At 43.3% G+C, this 19355-nt stretch overlaps 1 protein-coding gene across 1 annotated transcript; it reads right to left on the bottom strand.

The window, feature by feature from the left end:
* Nucleotides 1-1684: 1684 nt before the first annotated feature.
* LOC115132787 (leucine-rich repeat-containing protein 38-like) lies at nucleotides 1685-18669 on the bottom strand. Its single transcript, XM_029665526.2, has 2 exons — nucleotides 17752-18669; nucleotides 1685-3662 (listed from the first exon to the last, which is right to left on the bottom strand). Exons 1-2 carry the CDS (start codon nucleotides 18377-18379, stop codon nucleotides 3415-3417), a joined length of 876 nt encoding a protein of 291 aa, XP_029521386.1. The 5' UTR covers nucleotides 18380-18669; the 3' UTR covers nucleotides 1685-3414.
* Nucleotides 18670-19355: the final 686 nt, after the last annotated feature.

A 19355-nucleotide genomic window follows, 5' to 3' on the forward strand; every position in this document is an offset into this window, starting at 1 on the left:
AATCCCTTTTGTGGACCACAGAGAAATTATTCATACCGTTCAGCTGCTGTTCAATTATTCAGAATGTTCAACTCACTCAAGGTGTAGTATTACTTCCTATGTTCTCTACATATTTTTGTTTGCCCTGCAGGCCACCGCCGGTTATCTCTGCAGGGTAAGCCACATTAAGTAGATGTGGATCATTGGACACGTAACAGGGACGGTATTTGTTTTACGTGCATCCATCCTCAGAGGGTGTAACATTGAGGCATTCGATTGAGTGAAGTTGTGTCCTCACTTGCATAAGTGTGTGGCATCAGAATTATAATGCCATTGTATAATTCAGCTGTTTGTTTTTTTCCGTCTCAATGTAGTAGACGGGGGAGAGAGAAAGAGCGAGCAGTGACGTAGCAATTTTGAAATCTCTTCCTCTCTGGCAGTTTCGGCTTCCAACCCGAACTGGCCTCCAGCCATGTAACCATGGCGACAACCGGAATTCAGTGGACGAGGGAAAATCCTCATTCCCGAAAATCCTCCTTCCCCTCCTCCGCTCTCATCCTACTTCTGTCCATTCTGTATGGTGGCTCAGCTGACTGCACGGCATAAAGGATGAGGAGGGAGGCACTGGCAGAATGGCTCACCATCCCTCCACTCTGATCTTCATCAGTGGCGTGTTGGAGTCGGAGTTCTGTTCTGACTCAACACCCCGCTGTTCATCCGTTCCCTTTGCTTGTGTGTGCCGTGCCCACAGGCTTCAACTCTATGCCATCCAGTTGTTTTACAGCACACGAGACAGTATTGTTCATCTCCCTTCGCCGACACTTTCTAACAGCACGCTGACTCCCAGTGCACAAGGCACTATTTCAGCGTGTATAACATCATTCAAGTCCACAAGGACATACAAATACATGATATATATACAAGTTTTAAAGAAAAATATTACTATCAGAACAATAACAGGACAGTGTTGTGTTATCCTATCAAACAGAACCTAGACAGTGATGTAGCTGGTATGACAGTGGTTATCTCTATTGCGTATTATCTCAGATAGTCTGCCAATTTTACTGTATTATAACACAAATAAGAATATACTCTATATTCGTAGGGTAAACAAATCTGATGACCACATGCCAAATAACAACGAGGGTGCCTTTCCATCCTCACCTCTCTGTTCTATGGCGTGGGATATGGATGCCAGCTGTAGCATTATGGGAGCTGTGATTATTGGACCGAAACAAACAGATTTCATTGAGAGCAAAGGTCAACCCTATTGGCCACATATGGGATCCTTTAGTTGGACAGGAACATCCGCTCTTCTCTGGAAGATGCTACTGTATGTGGGTATACATCCATGAGACGGGACTAGAGAAATAGGACATTTCTACAGGCCACAGTTTCAAACAATATAACGGAAGTGGGATTTTTCAACCATATTTAGGTTGTGTTGCATGTGAAAGAAGTGCTCCGTGTTGACATGTAAAAGTTTTGTTTGACAGAGATAAATACCATTACATTACACATGCGTAGCAGGGTGTTTCTTGTTCCAACAGGTTATTATTGCAAATGAGAATTGGTTCTCCATTAAGACACCTTGTTATATAAGAGTTAAATCAATCAAATACAAATATATTTGACCGATGTCTTCATTCAAAGAAACAAGACAGGTATGTGAAATCAAAGTTTTAAAGCAAAGTTAGTGTGTGTATTTTACCACTTTATTTGATCTCTTTACATGTTTGTTATATTGCACTTTGCAACCCCATGATTATCTTTTCAAGGTGTTTGTTATGGTGCATCATGACAGAAAAAAAAGCCCTTTCATCTGTTTTTGGGATCTCAAATCTCATTGGTGGGTTACAAGCGCCAGCAAATCTCATTGGTGGGTTGCAAGCGCCAGCAAATCTCATTGGTGGGTTGCAAGCGCCAGCAAATCTCATTGGTGGGTTACAAGCGCCAGAGACAGATACAGTTTGACTGAAGCAACATAAGTGAGGCAGGTGGACACCCGCTCAAAACTCAGGTCTTGAAGCATCTGTGACTATGCTGGTTTTCATTTATGATCTACCAGTTGTTTCACTATTCTCTTAGCCAAACAATACACGTGACATCATTGACCTATAGCATTCATTCATCAATTTCACCTGGCTGCTACTAGCTGCTGGTCTATTGAGGATATAAAGGCCAACACAGGAAATGGCTGGAAGGCCCAAACATCAAGGATGATCAAGACGACGAAACACTGAATTCATTTTTACCTTAGCCCTCCTAGCTTGGAATTAGAGTCTTTGCCGATGTGACAATACTGTTACCATGTGAAATCCCCATACAAACAAGAGAAGACTTCATTTGTACAAAAAACAAAACAAAAAAAAAACATCACCAAAAGCTTCAGTATCAATATAAATCTTTTGTTCAAATGTAAAAAATAAATAAAATAATTATGCCTGAAACAGGAAAAATACATTGGTCCACTTACAGTACAAGCTGTATAATATAATTATTTCCATAGTTACATTTGTGGGTCATAAATGGCAGGTTATTTTAGCATATTGTGCTATACAGTATACTGTACCTAATGTGTGATTGTTTTTGAACCAATATTACATTTGTGCTAGCCTAAGTGCCAGACTGTTTGTGCTCTCTTGCCAACTCCTTAGGGCGTTGTCTCGCCAAACATAGTCAGGCTACATTTGTGCTCCAAAAACAGATATTGTAACAACATCCTCCATATTTACTTGATTTTGCATTTGAGAGTTTGTGTCACAGTTGAGTCTAACATCCATGTTGATTGCTCACGCTATCCCGTTTCTGTGTTCTATATTGTAACAATAGAATCTTCTCATTCAGCCTGCTCTTTGGTAAACAGAGGTTAAGTAGGTTGCTACTCAAATCACTGCAATGGACATAGTTATGTATTAGACTCCAGTGTGCCTGTCCCTTGTCCTCCTCTCTGCCCTTTTACCTCTCAGCTCAACCCAGATCTCAAAGAATCTGTTTGCCCCTGGCAGCAGAGGAATAGTCCTCTTTGACAGGGTGGTGCAAGTAATTTTACCTCATGTTAGACTTAAAAGTACAGCCCAAATATAGTACTACGATTTCAAGGGAATGCTGGAGGATCTCTCCAAAGTAAGGTAGTAAGGCTGTGTACACTAAGGCAGTGCTAAGAAAACATTTGTATTATTCAAGCGTATGGTTTAACCCACTGCCCTAGCACCCCTCCTGGTGTGCCTCTGACTGCCACCAATGCAGCGAGCAGAAATTCACATGGTAAGAGCCTTTTGGCCCAATTCCTGGGCCAAATACTCCCTTGTTGTCCTTGACTTACTCTTCCATTTTCATGCCCATCTTCCTGGCCCTCTTACAAGGTATGTAGTCAGGGTCTGCAATGTCTGCAGTGATACTGAATCTGGTCCCAGATCACGCTCTTTCTCTCCCTCAGTCGTTGCCCTCCTCCTCGTCTGCCTGACCGGCTTTGCCCAGGCGCTGGAAGCAGTGGACCATAGAGGCCAGAAAGAAACTGGCTATGATGGCTACCACAGAGACGGAGATCCCCGAGAAGATGACTATGAGGATATCCGTGAGGGAGAGGTAGCCCCGGCACTCCCGGAAACTGGCCTCAGAGAGCAGACTCAGGGACATAAGACTCCCGTCCATGGGGAGGGAGCACTCCAACCCTTCCATACCTGAGAGGAGAGAGAGAAACAGAAAACAGTCTGGATCACAGTCACTCTATGGTCCAATCCCAAATAAACCCCAGCCTGTACACAGTGTAGATCTGAAATTAATTTAAATATATACATTGTATTCGGAATGTATTCAGACCCCTTCCCTTTTTCCACATTTTATTACGTTACAGCTTTATTCTAAATTGATTAAATAAACTACACACAATACCCCATAATGACAAAGTGAAAACAGGTTTTTATAATTTTTTGAAAATGAAATACCTTGTTCACATAAGCATTCAGACCATTTGCTAGGACACTCGAAATTGAGCTCAGGTGCATCCTGTTTAAATTGATCATCCTTGAGATGATTCTACACTTTGATTGGAGTAGACCTGTGGTAAATCCAATTGATAGGACTTGATTTGGAAAGGCACACACCTGTCTATATAAGGTCCCACAGTTGACAGTGCATGTCAGAGCAAAAACCAAGCCATGAGGTCAAAGGAATTGTCTGTAGAGCTCAGAGACAGGATTGTGTCGAGGCACAGATCTGGGGAAGGCTACCAAAAACAAATCTGCAGCATTGAAGGTCCCCAAGAACACAGTGGCCTTCGTCATTCTTAAATGGAACCACCAAGACTCTTCCTAGAGCTGGCCACCCGGCCAAACTGGGCAATCGGGGGAGAAGGCCCATGGTCAGGGATGTGACCAAGAACCCGATGGTCACTCTGACAGAGCTCCAGAGTTCCTCTGTGGGAAATGGGAGAACCTTCCAGAAGGACAACCATCTCTGCAGCACTCCACCAATCAGGCCTTTATGGTAGAGTGGCAAGACGGAAGCCACTCCTCAGTAAAAGGCACATGAAAGCCCAGTCGGAGTTTGCCAAAAGGCACCTAAAGGACTCTCAGACCATGAAGAGACTGGTCAGGATCGAGAGAAAGATTAACAGAGCAATGTACAGAGAGATCCTTGATGAAAACCTGCTCAAGAGCGCTCAGGACCTCAGACTGGGGCGAAGGTTCACCTTTCAACAGGACAACGACCCTAAGCTCACAGCCAAGACATCGCAGGAGTGGCTTCGGGACAGGTCTCTGAATGTCCTTGAGTGGCCCAGCAAGAGCCCGGACTTGAACCTGATTGAACATCTCTGGAGAGACCTGAAAATAGCTGTGCAGCGACGCTCCCCATCCAACCTGACAGAGCTTGAGAAGATCTGCAAAGATGAATAGCAGAAACTCCCCAAATACAGGTGTACCAAGCTTGTAGCGTCATACCCAATAAGACTCGAGGCTGTAATCGCTGACAAATGTGCTTCAACAAAGTACTGAGTAGAGGGTCAGAATAGTTATGTAAATGTCATATTTCATTTTTTATGTTTAATACTTTCACAAACATTTCTAACCTCTTTTTGCTTTGTCATTATGGGGTATTGTGTGTAGATTAATGAGGGGAAACAACTATTGAATCCATTTTAGAATAAGGCTGTAATGTAACAAAATGTGGAAAAAGTAAAGGGGTCTGAATACTCTCTGAATGCACTGTAAGTATGGTAATAGCTTAACAGTGAAGGTAACAGCTACACTCTGCCCTGTATGTTTAGTGGCATTTTCATCATATTGCATCTATTCATTCCTTTCAGATCTAAATGCATGTTGGAGCTGACCTCTCTCTGATGACTGAATAAAAAGCCTACACAGGTTTTTTATTGTTGTCTTGTCTGTTGAAAGTACTGTTGAATAGCATGCTGACCATACAATTTGAAATGGCATGCATTGACCGTGGTTGAAATCCACCAAGAATGGCTAGTCTGTGATATCCTCCTACTGTAACAGTGTAAGTGAGGACACTGCGAGACCAGATGGGTGCCATTGTTTTGCCTTACAGGAGCTATAGCCTAGTACGCCTACAGTAGTAGCTACTATATTGTGTGTGTGTTCGTGTCTCGTCATTTTCCACACCCATCGAATCCCATCACGTCCCAAAACCACATTAATTTGATGTTCGTGTTTAGTTGTCCCTCTTATAATAGTGTAAACTATCAAGTGTTGAATTTACTCACTGCAACAGAGAACCACATTGCCATAAATCAACACCTAACACTCCACAGGAATTCATGATTTTCTTTTAATAGCCATATAAATACATGTGCTTCGTGCCAGGCTGCGTTCCCTGTGTCGTCGTTGGGTGTGATTTAAAGAGCTTCACTGAACACCTGTCACAGACACACGTGACTCCTGTTACATAATTCCCCATATAAGGTTTTTCCTTAGGATTTTCTCCAACTTTTCTTTATTCACCTCGCCAAGGCAAATATTTGTTTGTGAAATGTCCATGTTGCAATCAGATCTATCTGCTTTGGTTTATACAGAAAGAAGATAGCAATCTGCTCCAACCAGTGTATTACTAGCAGACACCAGATCAACCCCCTGGGTAATAATAGAACAGAGACAGATTTATTGAAACTGAAATACATAAATATCTCATTTACATAAGTATTCACACCCCTGAGTCAATATATGTTAAAATCATCTTTGGCAGAGATTACAGCTGTGAGTCTTTCTGGGAAAATTTCTACGAGCTTTGAACTCCCTAGACCTCAATCCTATAGAAAATTTGTGGGCAGAGAAAGTGTGTGCGAGCAAGGAGGCCTACAAACCTGAGTCAGTTACACCAGCTCTGTCAGGAGGAATGGGCCAAAATTCACCCAACTTATTGTGGGAAGCTTGTGAAAGTCTACCTGAAACGTTTGACCCAAGTTAAACAATTTAAAGGCAATTCTACCAAATACTAATTGAGTGTATGTAAATGTCTGACCCACTGGGAATGTGGTGAAATAAATCAATGCTGAAATAAATCAGTCTCTATACTATTATTCTGACATTTCACATTCTTGAAATAAAGTGGTAATCCTAACTGACCTAAAACAGGGAATTTTTACTAGGATTAAATGTCAGGAATTGTGAAAAATTGAGTTTAAATGTATTTGGCTAAGGTGTATGTAAACTTCTGACATCACCATGCTCAAAGGGATATTCAATATCTGCTTTTTTATTTTAACTCCTCTACCTACAGGTACCCTTCTTTGCGAGGCAAACAACATCAAGTTTGCTGATGGCACCACGATTTTAGGCCTAATAACCAACAATGATGAGTCCTTCTCTAGGGAGGAGGCAAGCGAAATGGTATTGGCAGAGATTACAGCTGTGAGCCTTTCTGGGAAAATTTCTACGAGCTTTGCACTGTACAATATTTGCACATTATTCTTTTAAAAATTCTTCATGCTCTGTCAAGTTGGCTGTTGATCATTGCTAGACAACCATTTTCAAGTCTTACCATAGGTTTTCAAGCCGATTTATTAAGTCAAAACTGTAACTAATCCACTCAGGAACATTCAATGTCATCTTGGTAAGCAACTCCAGTTTCCTATGGTTAGCTATATTTTCAGTTTATTTTTGTCCTAAAAAGAACTCCCTAGTCCTTGCCGATGACAAGCATACCCATAACATGATGAAGCCACTACCATGCTTGAAAATATGAAGAGTGGTACTCAGTGATGTGTTGTGTTGGATTTGCCTCAAACATAATGATTTTATTCAGGACATGAAGTTAATTTCTTTGACACATTTTTTGCTGTTTTATTTTAGTGCCTTATTGCAAACAAGATGCATGTTTTGGAATATTTGTGTTCTGTACAGGTTTTCTTATTTTCACTCTGTCATTTAGGTTAGTATTGTGGAGTAACTACAATTGATCCATCCTCAGTTTTCTCCAATCACAGCCATTAAACTCTGTAACTGTTTTAAAGTCATAATTGGCCTCGGTGAAATCCCTAAGCAGTTTCCTTCCTCTCCAGCTACTGAGTTAGAAAGGATAACTGTATCTTTGCAGTGACTGGGTGTTTTCATACACCATCCAAAGTCTAATTAATATACAGTTGAAGTCGGAAGTTTACATACACTTAGGTTGGAGTCATTAAAACTTGTTTTTCAACCACTCCACAAATTTCTTGTTAACAAACTATAGTTTTGGCAAGTCAGTTAGGACATCTACTTTGTACATGACACAAGTCATTTTTAAAACAATTGTTTACAAAGAGATTATTTCACTTATAATTAACTGTATCACAATTCCAGTGGGTCAGAAGTTTACATACACTAAGTTGACTGTGCCTTTAAACAGCTTGGAAAATTCCAGAAAATGATGTCATGGCTTCTGATAGGCTAATTGACGTCATTTGAGTCAATTGGAGGTGTACCTGTGGATGTATTTCAAGGCCTACCTTCAAACTCAGTGCCTCTTTGCTTGACATCATGGGAAAATCTAAAGAAATCAGCCAAGACCTCAGAAAACAATTGTAGACCTCCACAAGTTTGGTTCATCCTTGGGAGCAATTTCCAAACGCCTGAAGGTACCACGTTCATCTGTACAAACAATAGTACGCAAGTATAAACACCATGGGACCACGCAGCCGTCATACCGCTCAGGGCAGAGTTGTTTTCTGTCTCCTAGAGATGAATGTAGTTTGGTGCGAAAAGTGCAAATCAATCCCAGAACAACAGCAAAGGATGTTGTGAAGATGCTGGAGGAAACAGGTACAAAAGTATCTATATCCACGGTAAAATGAGTCCTATATCGACATAACCTGAAAGGCCGCGCAGCAAGGAAGAAGCCACTGCTCCAAAACCGCCATAAAAAAGCCAGACTACGGTTTGCAACTGCACATGGGGACAAAGATTGTACTTTTTTAGAGAAATGTCCTCTGGTCTGATGAAACAAAAATCTAACAGTTTGGCCATAATGACCATCGTTATGTTTGGTGGAAAAAGGGGGAGGCGTGCAAGCTGAATTACACCATCCCAACCGTGAAGCACAGGGGTGGCAGCATCATGTTGTGGGGGTGCTTTGCTGCAAGAGGGACTGGTGCACTTCACAAAGTAGATGGCATCATGAGACAAGAAAATTATGTGGATATATTGAAGCAACATCTCAAGACATCAAGTTAAAGCTTGGTCACAAATGGGTCTTCCAAATGGACAATGACCCCAAGCATACTTCCAAAGTTGTGGCAAAATGGCTTAAGGACAACAAAGTCAAGGTATTGGAGTAGCCATCACAAAGCCCTGACCTCAATCCTATAGAAAATTTGTGGGCAGAAAAAGTGTGTGCGAGCAAGGAGGCCTACAAACCTGAGTCAGTTACACCAGCTCTGTCAGGAGGAATGGGCCAAAATTCACCCAACTTATTGTGGGAAGCTTGTGGAAGTCTACCCAAACGTTTGACCCAAGTTAAACAATTTAAAGGCAATTCTACCAAATACTAATTGAGTGTATGTAAATGTCTGACCCACTGGGAATGTGGTGAAATAAATCAATGCTGAAATAAATCAGTCTCTATACTATTATTCTGACATTTCACATTCTTGAAATAAAGTGGTGATCCTAACTGACCTAAAACAGGGAATGTTTACTAGGATTAAATGTCAGGAATTGTGAAAAACTGAGTTTAAATGTATTTGGCTAAGGTGTATGTAAACATCTGACATCACCATGCTCAAAGGGATATTCAATATCTGCTTTTTTATTTGAACTCCTCTACCTACAGGTACCCTTCTTTGCGAGGCAAACAACATGACACCACGATTTTAGGCCTAATAACCAACAATGATGAGTCCTTCTCTAGGGAGGAGGCAAGCGAAATGGTATTGTGGTGCCAGGACACCAACTCTCACTCAACGTCAGCAAATCAAAAGAGTTGATTGTCAACTTCAGGAAGCAGAGGAGGAAACATGCCCAATCCATATCAACAGGACTGCAGTAGAAAGAGTCAGCAGTTTTTAGTTCCTCGGCGTCCACAGCGCCGAGGACTTGACATGGACCAACTACAACACCACTCTTGACAAGAGGGTGTAACAGCGTCTCCACTTCATAAGGCAGCTAAAGAAATCTCTTCTCCAAATACTACCGCTGCACCATCGATAGCGTCTCGACTGGTTGCAGCACATCCTGTTAAGGGAATTGCTCCATCCATAACCACAAGGCCCTCTAGCGGGTGATGAAGACAGCCCAGTACATCACTGGGACCGTGGTCCCACCCATCCAGGACATCTACTCGAAACGGTGCCCAGCATCATCAAGCACCCCAAACAGCCCAGCCACATGCTGTTCACTCCCTTACTGTCGGGAAGACGGTATCAGAGCATCGGGTCTGATACCAACAGGCTCAGACAGTTTCTATCCACAAGACATCAGACTGCTGAACACTTGAACTGGACTGACCACCTGCACTGACTCTCCGCACCTTAGCACTCATGCACTCACTCACTCACTCACACACCCACACATTCATCCATATGCACACACACGCACACACACACACACACACATTTACATTACATTACATTTAAGTCATTTAGCAGACGCTCTTATCCAGAGCGACTTACACACACACACACACACACACACACACACACACACACACACACACACACACACACACACACACACACACACACACACACACACACACACACACACACACACACACACACACACACATTCATGCTACACACACATCACAACTGCTTCTACCAGACTCCTATTATTATTGCTAAATAATGCACAATTAAACACCTTCCACCCAATCCCCCCTTCCGCAAAACACATGTAAATATTGGACTATAAATTGTGCCATCCTATATTATACTTATGCAAAATATATATATATATTCTACTCAGCCATTTACTATGTTTGTGTTCTTATCTTTGACTATTTCTTATTGTTGTTGTATTGTCAAGAAGGAACCAGAAAGAAAGCATTTAGTTGGATGGTGTATGCCATGTGTATCCTGTACATATGACTAATAAAACCTTTCAATTATTGCATGATAAAAACAGAAGTGTGCAGAACAAGAAATAGACTTATATTTGCACTCTGGGGATTACATATCATACCAGAATGAAATAAAATCATACACTGTAACAGATAATAATGGAACAGTACCAAATTATCTGATCAAATTGAAATTATGAGGATAGATAGATTATACTGTGGATTATTTTACTTATAATGATAAGGGGCATCAATGGGGCTATGGTTTCCTAGTAAAATAACCCAATCTATTCCACTAATGCACTAATCAGAATGATTTAAAATTCAATCGGTATTAGCTGTTTTTGGAAAAGGTATTCAATATAAAACATTAATCTAAAATCACATATGGTGTACTTCAGTCATGATAATAAAGGCAGTTTCGGATGCTTCCATTTTGGCATGCCTGTGTTTGTAGCTGCTGTGGTCAGCAGTCAGAATACATCATTATCAAGTGTGTGTGCGTGTGTGCGTGTGTGCGTGTGTGTGTGTGTGTGTGTGTGTGTGTGTGTGTGTGTGTGTGTGTGTGTGTGTGTGTGTGTGTGAGTCACAGTCAGACCAGAAGGGGTTTTCCACATGCGGAAAGATTCAGTGACCTCATCGCTCTGTGATATTCCAGTCACGTGGCTCTCCTCTCATCTCACCATGCAGCACAACAAGCTCAGCCCAGACACTGGCTGTCCTGCTCTCTCTTTCTCTGTCTCTGTCACTGGCTCTATCTGTGGAGAGGACCAGAATGCTAAATTGCAAATAGATGGAGAGATGTATGAGATGTATGGTTTCGGTGTTGGTGGTGATGAGTTTGGGGGTGGGGAAGGGTTGAGTAACATAATGCCTACATTGTCTGACGCTGCCTATAAAATCAAATTAAATCAAATTGTATGTGTCACATGCACCGAATACAACAGGTGTAAACCTTACGCCGAAATGCTTACTTACGAGCCCTTAACCAACCATGCTTTAAGAAGTTTTAAGAAAATAATAGATAAGTAAAAAATAGAAAATAAAAGTACAGAGTCAATGTGCGGGGGTTAGTTGAGGTAATTGAGGTAATAGGTACATGTAGGTAGAGTTAAAGTGACTATGCATAGATTATAAACAGAGAGTAGCAGCAGCGTAAAATAGGGCCCTGGGTAGCCCTTTGATTAGCTGTTCAGGAGTCTTATGGCTTGGGGTTAGAATCTGTTAAGAATCCTTTTGGACCTAGACTTGGCGCTCCGGTACCGCTTGCTGTGCAGTAGCAGAGAGTCTTTGACAATTTTTAGGGCCTTCCTCTGACACCGCCTGGTAAAGAGGTCCTGGATGGCAGGAAGCTTGGCCCCAGTGATGTACTGGGCCGTATGCACTACCCTCTGTAGTGCCTTGCGGTCGGAGGCCGAGTAATTGCCATACCAGGCAGTGCTGCAACCAGTCAGGATGCTCTCGAACCTTTTGACCATCTGAGGACCCATGCCACATCTTTTCAGTCTCCTGAGGGAGAATAGGCTTTGTCGTGCCCTCTTCACAACTGTCTTAGTGTGTTTGGATCATGATAGTTTGTTGGTGATGTGGACACCAAGGAACTTGAAGCTCTCAACCTGCTCCACTGCAACCCTATCGATGAGAATGGGGGCTTGCACGGTCCTACTTTTCCTGTAGTCCACAATCATCTCCTTTGTCTTGATCACGTTGAGGGAGAGGTTGTTGTCCTGACACCACATGGCCAAGTCTCTGGCCTCCTCCCTATAGGCTGTCTCATCGTTGTTGGTGATCAGGCCTACCACTGTTGTGTCATCGGCAAACTTGATGATGGTGTTGGAGTCATGCCTGGCCATGCAGTCATGAGTGAACAGTGAGTACAGGAGGGGACAGGGCATGCACCCTATTGGTGCGGTATGCAAATTGGTGTGGGTCAAGGGTTTCTGGGATATTGGTGTTGATGTGAGCCATGACCAACCGTTCAAAGCACTTCATCTCTACATGCTCTTGGGCACAGGGACTATGGTGGTCTGCTTGAAACATGTTGGAATTACAGACTCAGTTTGAGGTTGAAAATGTCAGTGAAGACACTTGCTAGTTGGTCTGCGCATGCTCGGATTACACATCCTGGTAATCCGTCTGGCACCCGCAGCCTTGTGTATGTTGACCTGTTTAAAGGTCTTACTCACATCGGCTGCGGAGAGCGTGATCACACAGTCGTCCTGAACAGTTGATGCTCTCATGCATGCCTCAGTGTTGCTTGCCTCGAAGCGAGCATAGAAGTGATTTAGCTCGTCTTGTAGGCTCGTGTCACTGGGCAGCTCGCGGCTGTGCTTCCCTTTGTAGTCTGTAATCGTTTGCAAGCCCTGCCACATCCGACGAGTATCGGAGCTGGTGCAGATGTTGCTCTAAGGTTTTATAATGGAACAAATGTGTGTTTGAATTGATTCTGCTACTGTGTCTTCTTGTTGTCTCGACTTTAGCCTATACTGTATATCACGGTGCCAAGGCATATGAACAGGTTATAGAGCAAACAATGCAATTATCACAACACATACAGTGCCTTTGGAAAGTAGTCAGACCACTTAATTTTTTCAATATTTGTTACCTTACAGCCTTATTCTCAAATTGATTAAATAAAAAAAATCTTCAGCGATCTACACACAATAGCCCACAATGACAAAGCAAAAACACGTTTTTAGAAAGTTTTGCAAATTCATTAAAAATAAAAACAGATCTGAGAAAGGGTACCAAAACATGTCTGCGGCATTGAAGTTCCCGAAGAACACAGTGGCCTCCATCATTCTTAAATGGAAGACGTTTGTAACCATAAAGACTCTTCCTAGAGCTGTCCACCCGACCAAACTGGACAATCGGGTGGGAAGGGCCTTGGTCAGGGAGGTAAGCAAATGCTCCAGAGTTCCGCTGTGGAGGTGGGAGAACCTTCCAGAAGGACAACCATCTGCACAGTGCCAAGACAACGCAGGAGTGGCTTCGGGACAAGTCTCGGAATGTCCTTGCGTGGCCCAGCCAGAGCCCGGACCTGATTGAAACATCTCTGGAGAGACCTGAAAATAGCTGTGCTGCAACGCTCCCCATCCAACCTGGCAGAGCTTGAGAGGATCTTTTTTTATTTTTTTTTATTTCACCTTTATTTAACCAGGTAGGCTAGTTGAGAACAAGTTCTCATTTGCAACTGCGACCTGGCCAAGATAAAGCATAGCAGTGTGAACAGACAACACAGAGTTACACATGGAGTAAACAATTAACAAGTCAATAACACAGTAGAAAAAAAGGGGAGTCTATATACATTGTGTGCAAAAGGAATGAGGAGGTAGGCGAATAATTACAATTTTGCAGATTAACACTGGAGTGATAAATGATCAGATGGTCATGTACAGGTAGAGATATTGGTGTGCAAAAGAGCAGAAAAGTAAATAAATAAAAACAGTATGGGGATGAGGTAGGTGAAAATGGGTGGGCTATTTACCAATAGACTATGTACAGCTGCAGCGATCGGTTAGCTGCTCAGATAGCAGATGTTTGAAGTTGGTGAGGGAGATAAAAGTCTCCAACTTCAGCGATTTTTGCAATTCGTTCCAGTCACAGGCAGCAGAGAACTGGAACGAAAGGCGGCCAAATGAGGTGTTGGCTTTAGGGATGATCAGTGAGATACACCTGCTGGAGCGCGTGCTACGGATGGGTGTTGCCATCGTGACCAGTGAACTGAGATAAGGCGGAGCTTTACCTAGCATGGACTTGTAGATGACCTGGAGCCAGTGGGTCTGGCGACGAATATGTAACGAGGGCCAGCCGACTAGAGCATACAAGTCGCAGTGGTGGGTGTATAGAAGAATGGGAGAAACTACCGAAATACAGGTGTGGCACTGTCACAGCGTTGTGAGCGTACATTTTACTTTATTATAAATGTCGCCAACAAAACAAGAAACAACAAAAACGAACGTGAAGCTTACTAGGGCTGTACAGGCCACTAACAAAGACAACTACCCACAACTAAGTTGGCAAAACAGGCTGCCTAAGTATGATTCCCAATCAGAGACAACGATAGACAGCTGCCTCTGATTGGGAACCACACTCGACCAACCACACAGAAATACAAAACATAGAATGCCCACCCCACATCACACCCTGACCTAACCAAATAGAGTAATAAAACGGCTCTCTAAGGTCAGGGTGTGACAGGCACGCTTGAAGCATCATACCCAAGAAGACTCGATGCTGTAATCGCTGCCAAAGGTGCTTCAACAAAGTACTGAATAAAGGGTCTGAATACTTCTGTAAAATATTTGTCAATGTGGGGTATTGTGTGTAGATTGATGAGGGGGGGAAACAATTTAATCGATTTTAGAATAAGACTGTAACATAACAAAATGTGGAAAAAGTCAAGGGGCCTGAATACTTTCCCAAAGGCACTGTAGATTGTAATATGGCTATTTTGGGGGGTGAGGGGGGGGCTTGGCTTCCCTGATGATTTTACCCACGCATCGTGTGTCACTCGCAGAGCGATGGAGTATCTTTTACAGTGATGGAACATTAGACTAGATAATGTCAGTGTCAATGGCATGCTGTCATCAGTATCAAATGAAGTGTAGTTGTGAATAATAGATGCTGATTGTTCATCCTTGACCTATGCTGTAGTGTGATTACACACATTCACCTACAGGCACCGTTCGTGATATATCCCCAGTGAATGCGTCTTAAACGGGCAATCTGAGGCTCAAACATTAACAGAGTGGTTATCTTCTTCAAGAATCAATGGGTATATTAATTTACAAGTTAAAAAAAACGTATCTGCCAATTGCAGTTGCCCCTTTATCTGAGCTTTGTTGCATCTTGTTGATACAGTACCTGGGAGTACACTAGGCTTCAATGTGTCTATTCATGTTCTCAGATGCCTAACAGATCAAGACGATCTCAATCAGGATCTGACAGAGCAATGTCCCTGACAGCAAAGTGGGGAAAAGAAAGTTGTTACTGTTTGGGTCAGTGAAATTACGGTGTCCAATGAAATTACAGTGTCCAAGAGAAAATTACGTTTTTGACTTATCCCACAAACCCAGTGACTGGGCTTGATTGAATGGCTCTGTGGAAGTGTCCAGTTCAGCAAGTGGTCCATTATTCCGTGCCCTTCATTCTCTAGTTTGTTCACGGCTGTAGTTCACACAAGAACATTGATTGTGATTTGCCTCAGAGAGTCAGGAATTGAGTAATCAGTGAGGAAAGGTCTCGTTTAGCCTAATCCATCAGACCTCCATTTCTTCCTGGTGTATACACTCCGATCCATGTTTCTAGTCTGTCCCCTTGTCAGAATGATGAAAAGATGATTATGGCATTCAACGAGTTTCTCCTAAAGACAATGGGAAGGAGTAAGTCTGCCTGTGTGTCAAATACACTGTACAACCCACATGTCCTTTAGGTCAACATACAGTAGAGGCCAAAGCCTACAGTTGCTAAGGCCTATAAAAGAGCATGTAGGAAGCACCATAGTGTTGGTGTGTATATGTGTCTGTGCTCACTGAAAACTAGGTGTTAATGTGCCCCCAAATCATTCTGGAGCCCAGGGCACAGCTTTTGAAATGAAATCCACTGTGAAGATTGCCAATGTGCCAATTTGATCAATTGATATGATCCATAGAACACCCTGTTGCTTTGATTAGCGTACTGTAATAACATAGGTTGTGTCCCAAATGGCACCCTATTCCTTATGAACCCTGGTCAAAAGTAGTGCGCTATAAAGGGGAAAGGGTACCTTTTGGGATGTACCCACATAGCTTACTTCAATACAGGCCCTAATTCCAGCTGACATTGGTGTACCTCATTTGTATGGCCCTTAATAAAGATGTAAGAGGGTGAAGTAGCACTGGCCTAACTCTCTTGGGAAGCAGTTAATATGTAAATATGGAGTTGGACTTCCACTCACAGAGCGTTTGCTCAGGTCAGAGCTCACCATAGCACTGGATCTCCGGAGAATGAGAGTGAGCATATACTGCGTGCAATAACCTGTCAGCACTGCAAACAAGGAAGATTTATATAGACAATACCCTCATTGTCTATATATATGGCAACACTACAGAGTGTGGATCAGAAGCTATATGTAATGCTTATTGTCTGTAATTACATAAACAATGCGGGTATATTATGATCAATTAAGTGATTCAGATCCCATTGAATTTGATTCCCTGGCCTCGTATCTTTTTCATCTTGAAGATCTTACATGTGATCTACCCACTCGATATTTTGGTGGACACACTCTTACAAAAAAAAGGTGCTATCTAGAACCTAAAAGGTTTAATTGGCTGTCCCCATAGGAGAACCCTTTGAAGAACCCTGCTTGTGTGTGTGTGTGTGTGCGTGTGCATGTTCTAAAATCACAACAAGGAGACTGTTTATTGACACTATCCAGGTTTCATACTCAAACACTGTACTCTTAGAAAAAAAGTGGAAAGGGTTCTACATGGAACCCAAAATAGTTTTACCTGGAGTCAAAAGAGTTCTACATGGAACCCAAAAAGGGTTCTTCCATGAGAGTAAGGATGTTTTTTTTAAGAGTGCAGTTTTTGAGTATGAAACCTGGATAGTGTCAATAAACAGTCTCCTTGTTGTGATTTTAGAACATGCACATACAAACATACACACACACAAGCAGGGTTCTTCAAAGGGTTCTCCTATGGGGACAGCCAATTAAACCTTTTAGGTTCTAGATAGCACCTTTTTGTGTAAGAGTGTGTCCACCAAAATATCGAGTATAATATCTGAGAACACACTCTAATGAGGCATATGGTTAATTCATTATTCAGACACAATCTGGTATCTGTAATCTGGGACCCTCCACTCGTCTTCCAGAATTATCTTCTCTCTTTCTAATACTTATCAAGATGTTTCAGAGTGATCTTGTGACAACATTGAACTGTCCATATCTATACAGAATTATCAGTAGTATGAGCAACAAACTGCACATGAAATAAATGACGATGAGGTTGTTCGCCAATAGCTCTTTACTCGATATTAGACCATTTAAAATAAAGAGGAGGAACCATATTTGTAGACACACAGTGTAGAGATATTTCATACTAAACACTGTTATGCACGTTACGTTATCTGTCTTTCAGTGTACTGTGCAGTTTTGGATTCTAATTCTGTAAACGATTGGCTTATAGTGAGTTGTTTGAATCAAAAACAAGTGGGCTGACAAAATAGTGGTTTTATATGTCCTAGCACAGGCAAAGATGTTAACGTGCTGTTAATCAGCTTACATACCCGTTGGAAGCTTGTGGCGGTTCTCCATCAGCCACACAAAGAGTTTAGCAAAGTGACAGTTGCACACCCAGGGGTTGCCCTCCAGGCGCAGCACCCGGAGTGAGGTTAAAGGCTCCAGCACCCCCACGTCCAGCCCCTGCAGGCCGTTTCTCTCCAGCTCCAGCACCCGCAGCGAGGTGAGACCCAGGAAAGCGTCCTCCTCCACCTGGCTAAGATAGGGGTTGTTCCCCAGCCGCAACTTAATCAGGCTCCTGGACTCTCCAAAGGTCTCTGACTGGATCTCTGTCAGGTTGTTGCTGCCCAGGTCCAGGAAGACCAGGCGGGACGATGTGCTGAGGGTGCCAGGCTCCAACCCAGACAGGGAGTTATTCCTCAGGTCCAGGTAGACCAGGTCGCTGTACAGAACCAGGAAATCCGAGGGGATCAAGGGAATCCAGTTGTCAGAGAGCAGGAGGCGCCGGACATCCAGGGGGATGGGGCTTGGGAGGTGGGTGAGACCTTGGCCCTGGCAGTCCACGGTGTGGTGGTCTGGACACAGGCAGCTGGACGGACAGTTGTGGCCCCGAGTCAGCAAGGTGGAAGAAAGCAAGGCAAGGAAAGGCTGAAGCCAGTTAATGCATGGTAACATTGTCAAGGGGGTAAGAGGGAGAGTAGGACTTTAGGTAGGGTAGGGGAGGGGTAGGTTGGGAGGAAAGGGGGCACAGGACAGGAGAGGGCACGGGGGGTGGGTAGAGATCAAGAGGTGGGAGATTAAGGAAGGGGAGGGGGAAGCAGAAGGAGGAAAGGAGTCAATGTCCTGGCGCTGGCATCTCTCTTCCGCTTGGTGTATAATCTACAAAGGCCTGGCCATCGAGTGGCAAGAGAGATGCGGAACAGTGTTTTCCAGGAGATCATGTAGCAAGCCGTCTGTATCGAATAGCAGCCTGCTGGCTTTGAGGGAATAAGGGGAGGAGTGAGAGAGCGGGATCGAGCGAGAAAGAGGGAGGGAGGGGGTGTGGATTAGCACAGAGGTAAATAGCAACTAGCGAACCAGAGACGCTGGGGAGGGGGTGTGTGGGGGTCGAGGGACGGAGGGCGGTAGGGTAAGCCAGGAGGGGGTGTGAACTTGCAGTCACCCCTCAGAACGAACGAGTGACGCCATCTGTGAGTCAAAAGAAGAATATCATGTGAGTATCTTAGCATTGGAAGGCTAGACCCACTTAAAACATGGGTGTTTGTATCCAACCGTTTGCCTTTTCTTCTTGTGCTACCGTCTGTGGCTCGCTGTCCTATTGACATCACATTCCCAACTCACATGTTGCATTTCGCATTTCGCTATACTCGCAATAACATCAACTAACCATGTGTATGTGACCAATACATTTGATTTGATTTGATGATGTCAAATGGCTCCTAGAATCCCTGGAGGAAAATCATTCTGATGACTCCTGACCGTGAACTTCGGGAATCATCATCATATACGTCTCCTCCTCATCTGTCCTCTGCCTCCCTGTGCTGCACGATCCAGCCATCCCAGCTCCGTTGCCATAACAACACGCTCTAAACATCCACCGTGGCGTGAAGCCGCCTGGGCAGCACAGACGAATGTACTGAAAGTGTCATAT

This window comes from Oncorhynchus nerka, linkage group LG7, assembly GCF_034236695.1.
Source record: "Oncorhynchus nerka isolate Pitt River linkage group LG7, Oner_Uvic_2.0, whole genome shotgun sequence".
Classification (NCBI taxonomy): domain Eukaryota; kingdom Metazoa; phylum Chordata; class Actinopteri; order Salmoniformes; family Salmonidae; genus Oncorhynchus; species Oncorhynchus nerka.

Excerpts from the sequence above, each read along its gene's own strand:
- LOC115132787 (XM_029665526.2), bottom strand. The coding sequence starts at position 18,379 with ATGTTACCATGCATTAACTGGCTTCAGCCTTTCCTTGCCTTGCTTTCT. Across the intron at positions 3,663-17,751 it reads CCGCCACAAGCTTCCAACGG|GTATGGAAGGGTTGGAGTGC; the intron begins GTATGTAAGCTG and ends CTCTCCTCTCAG.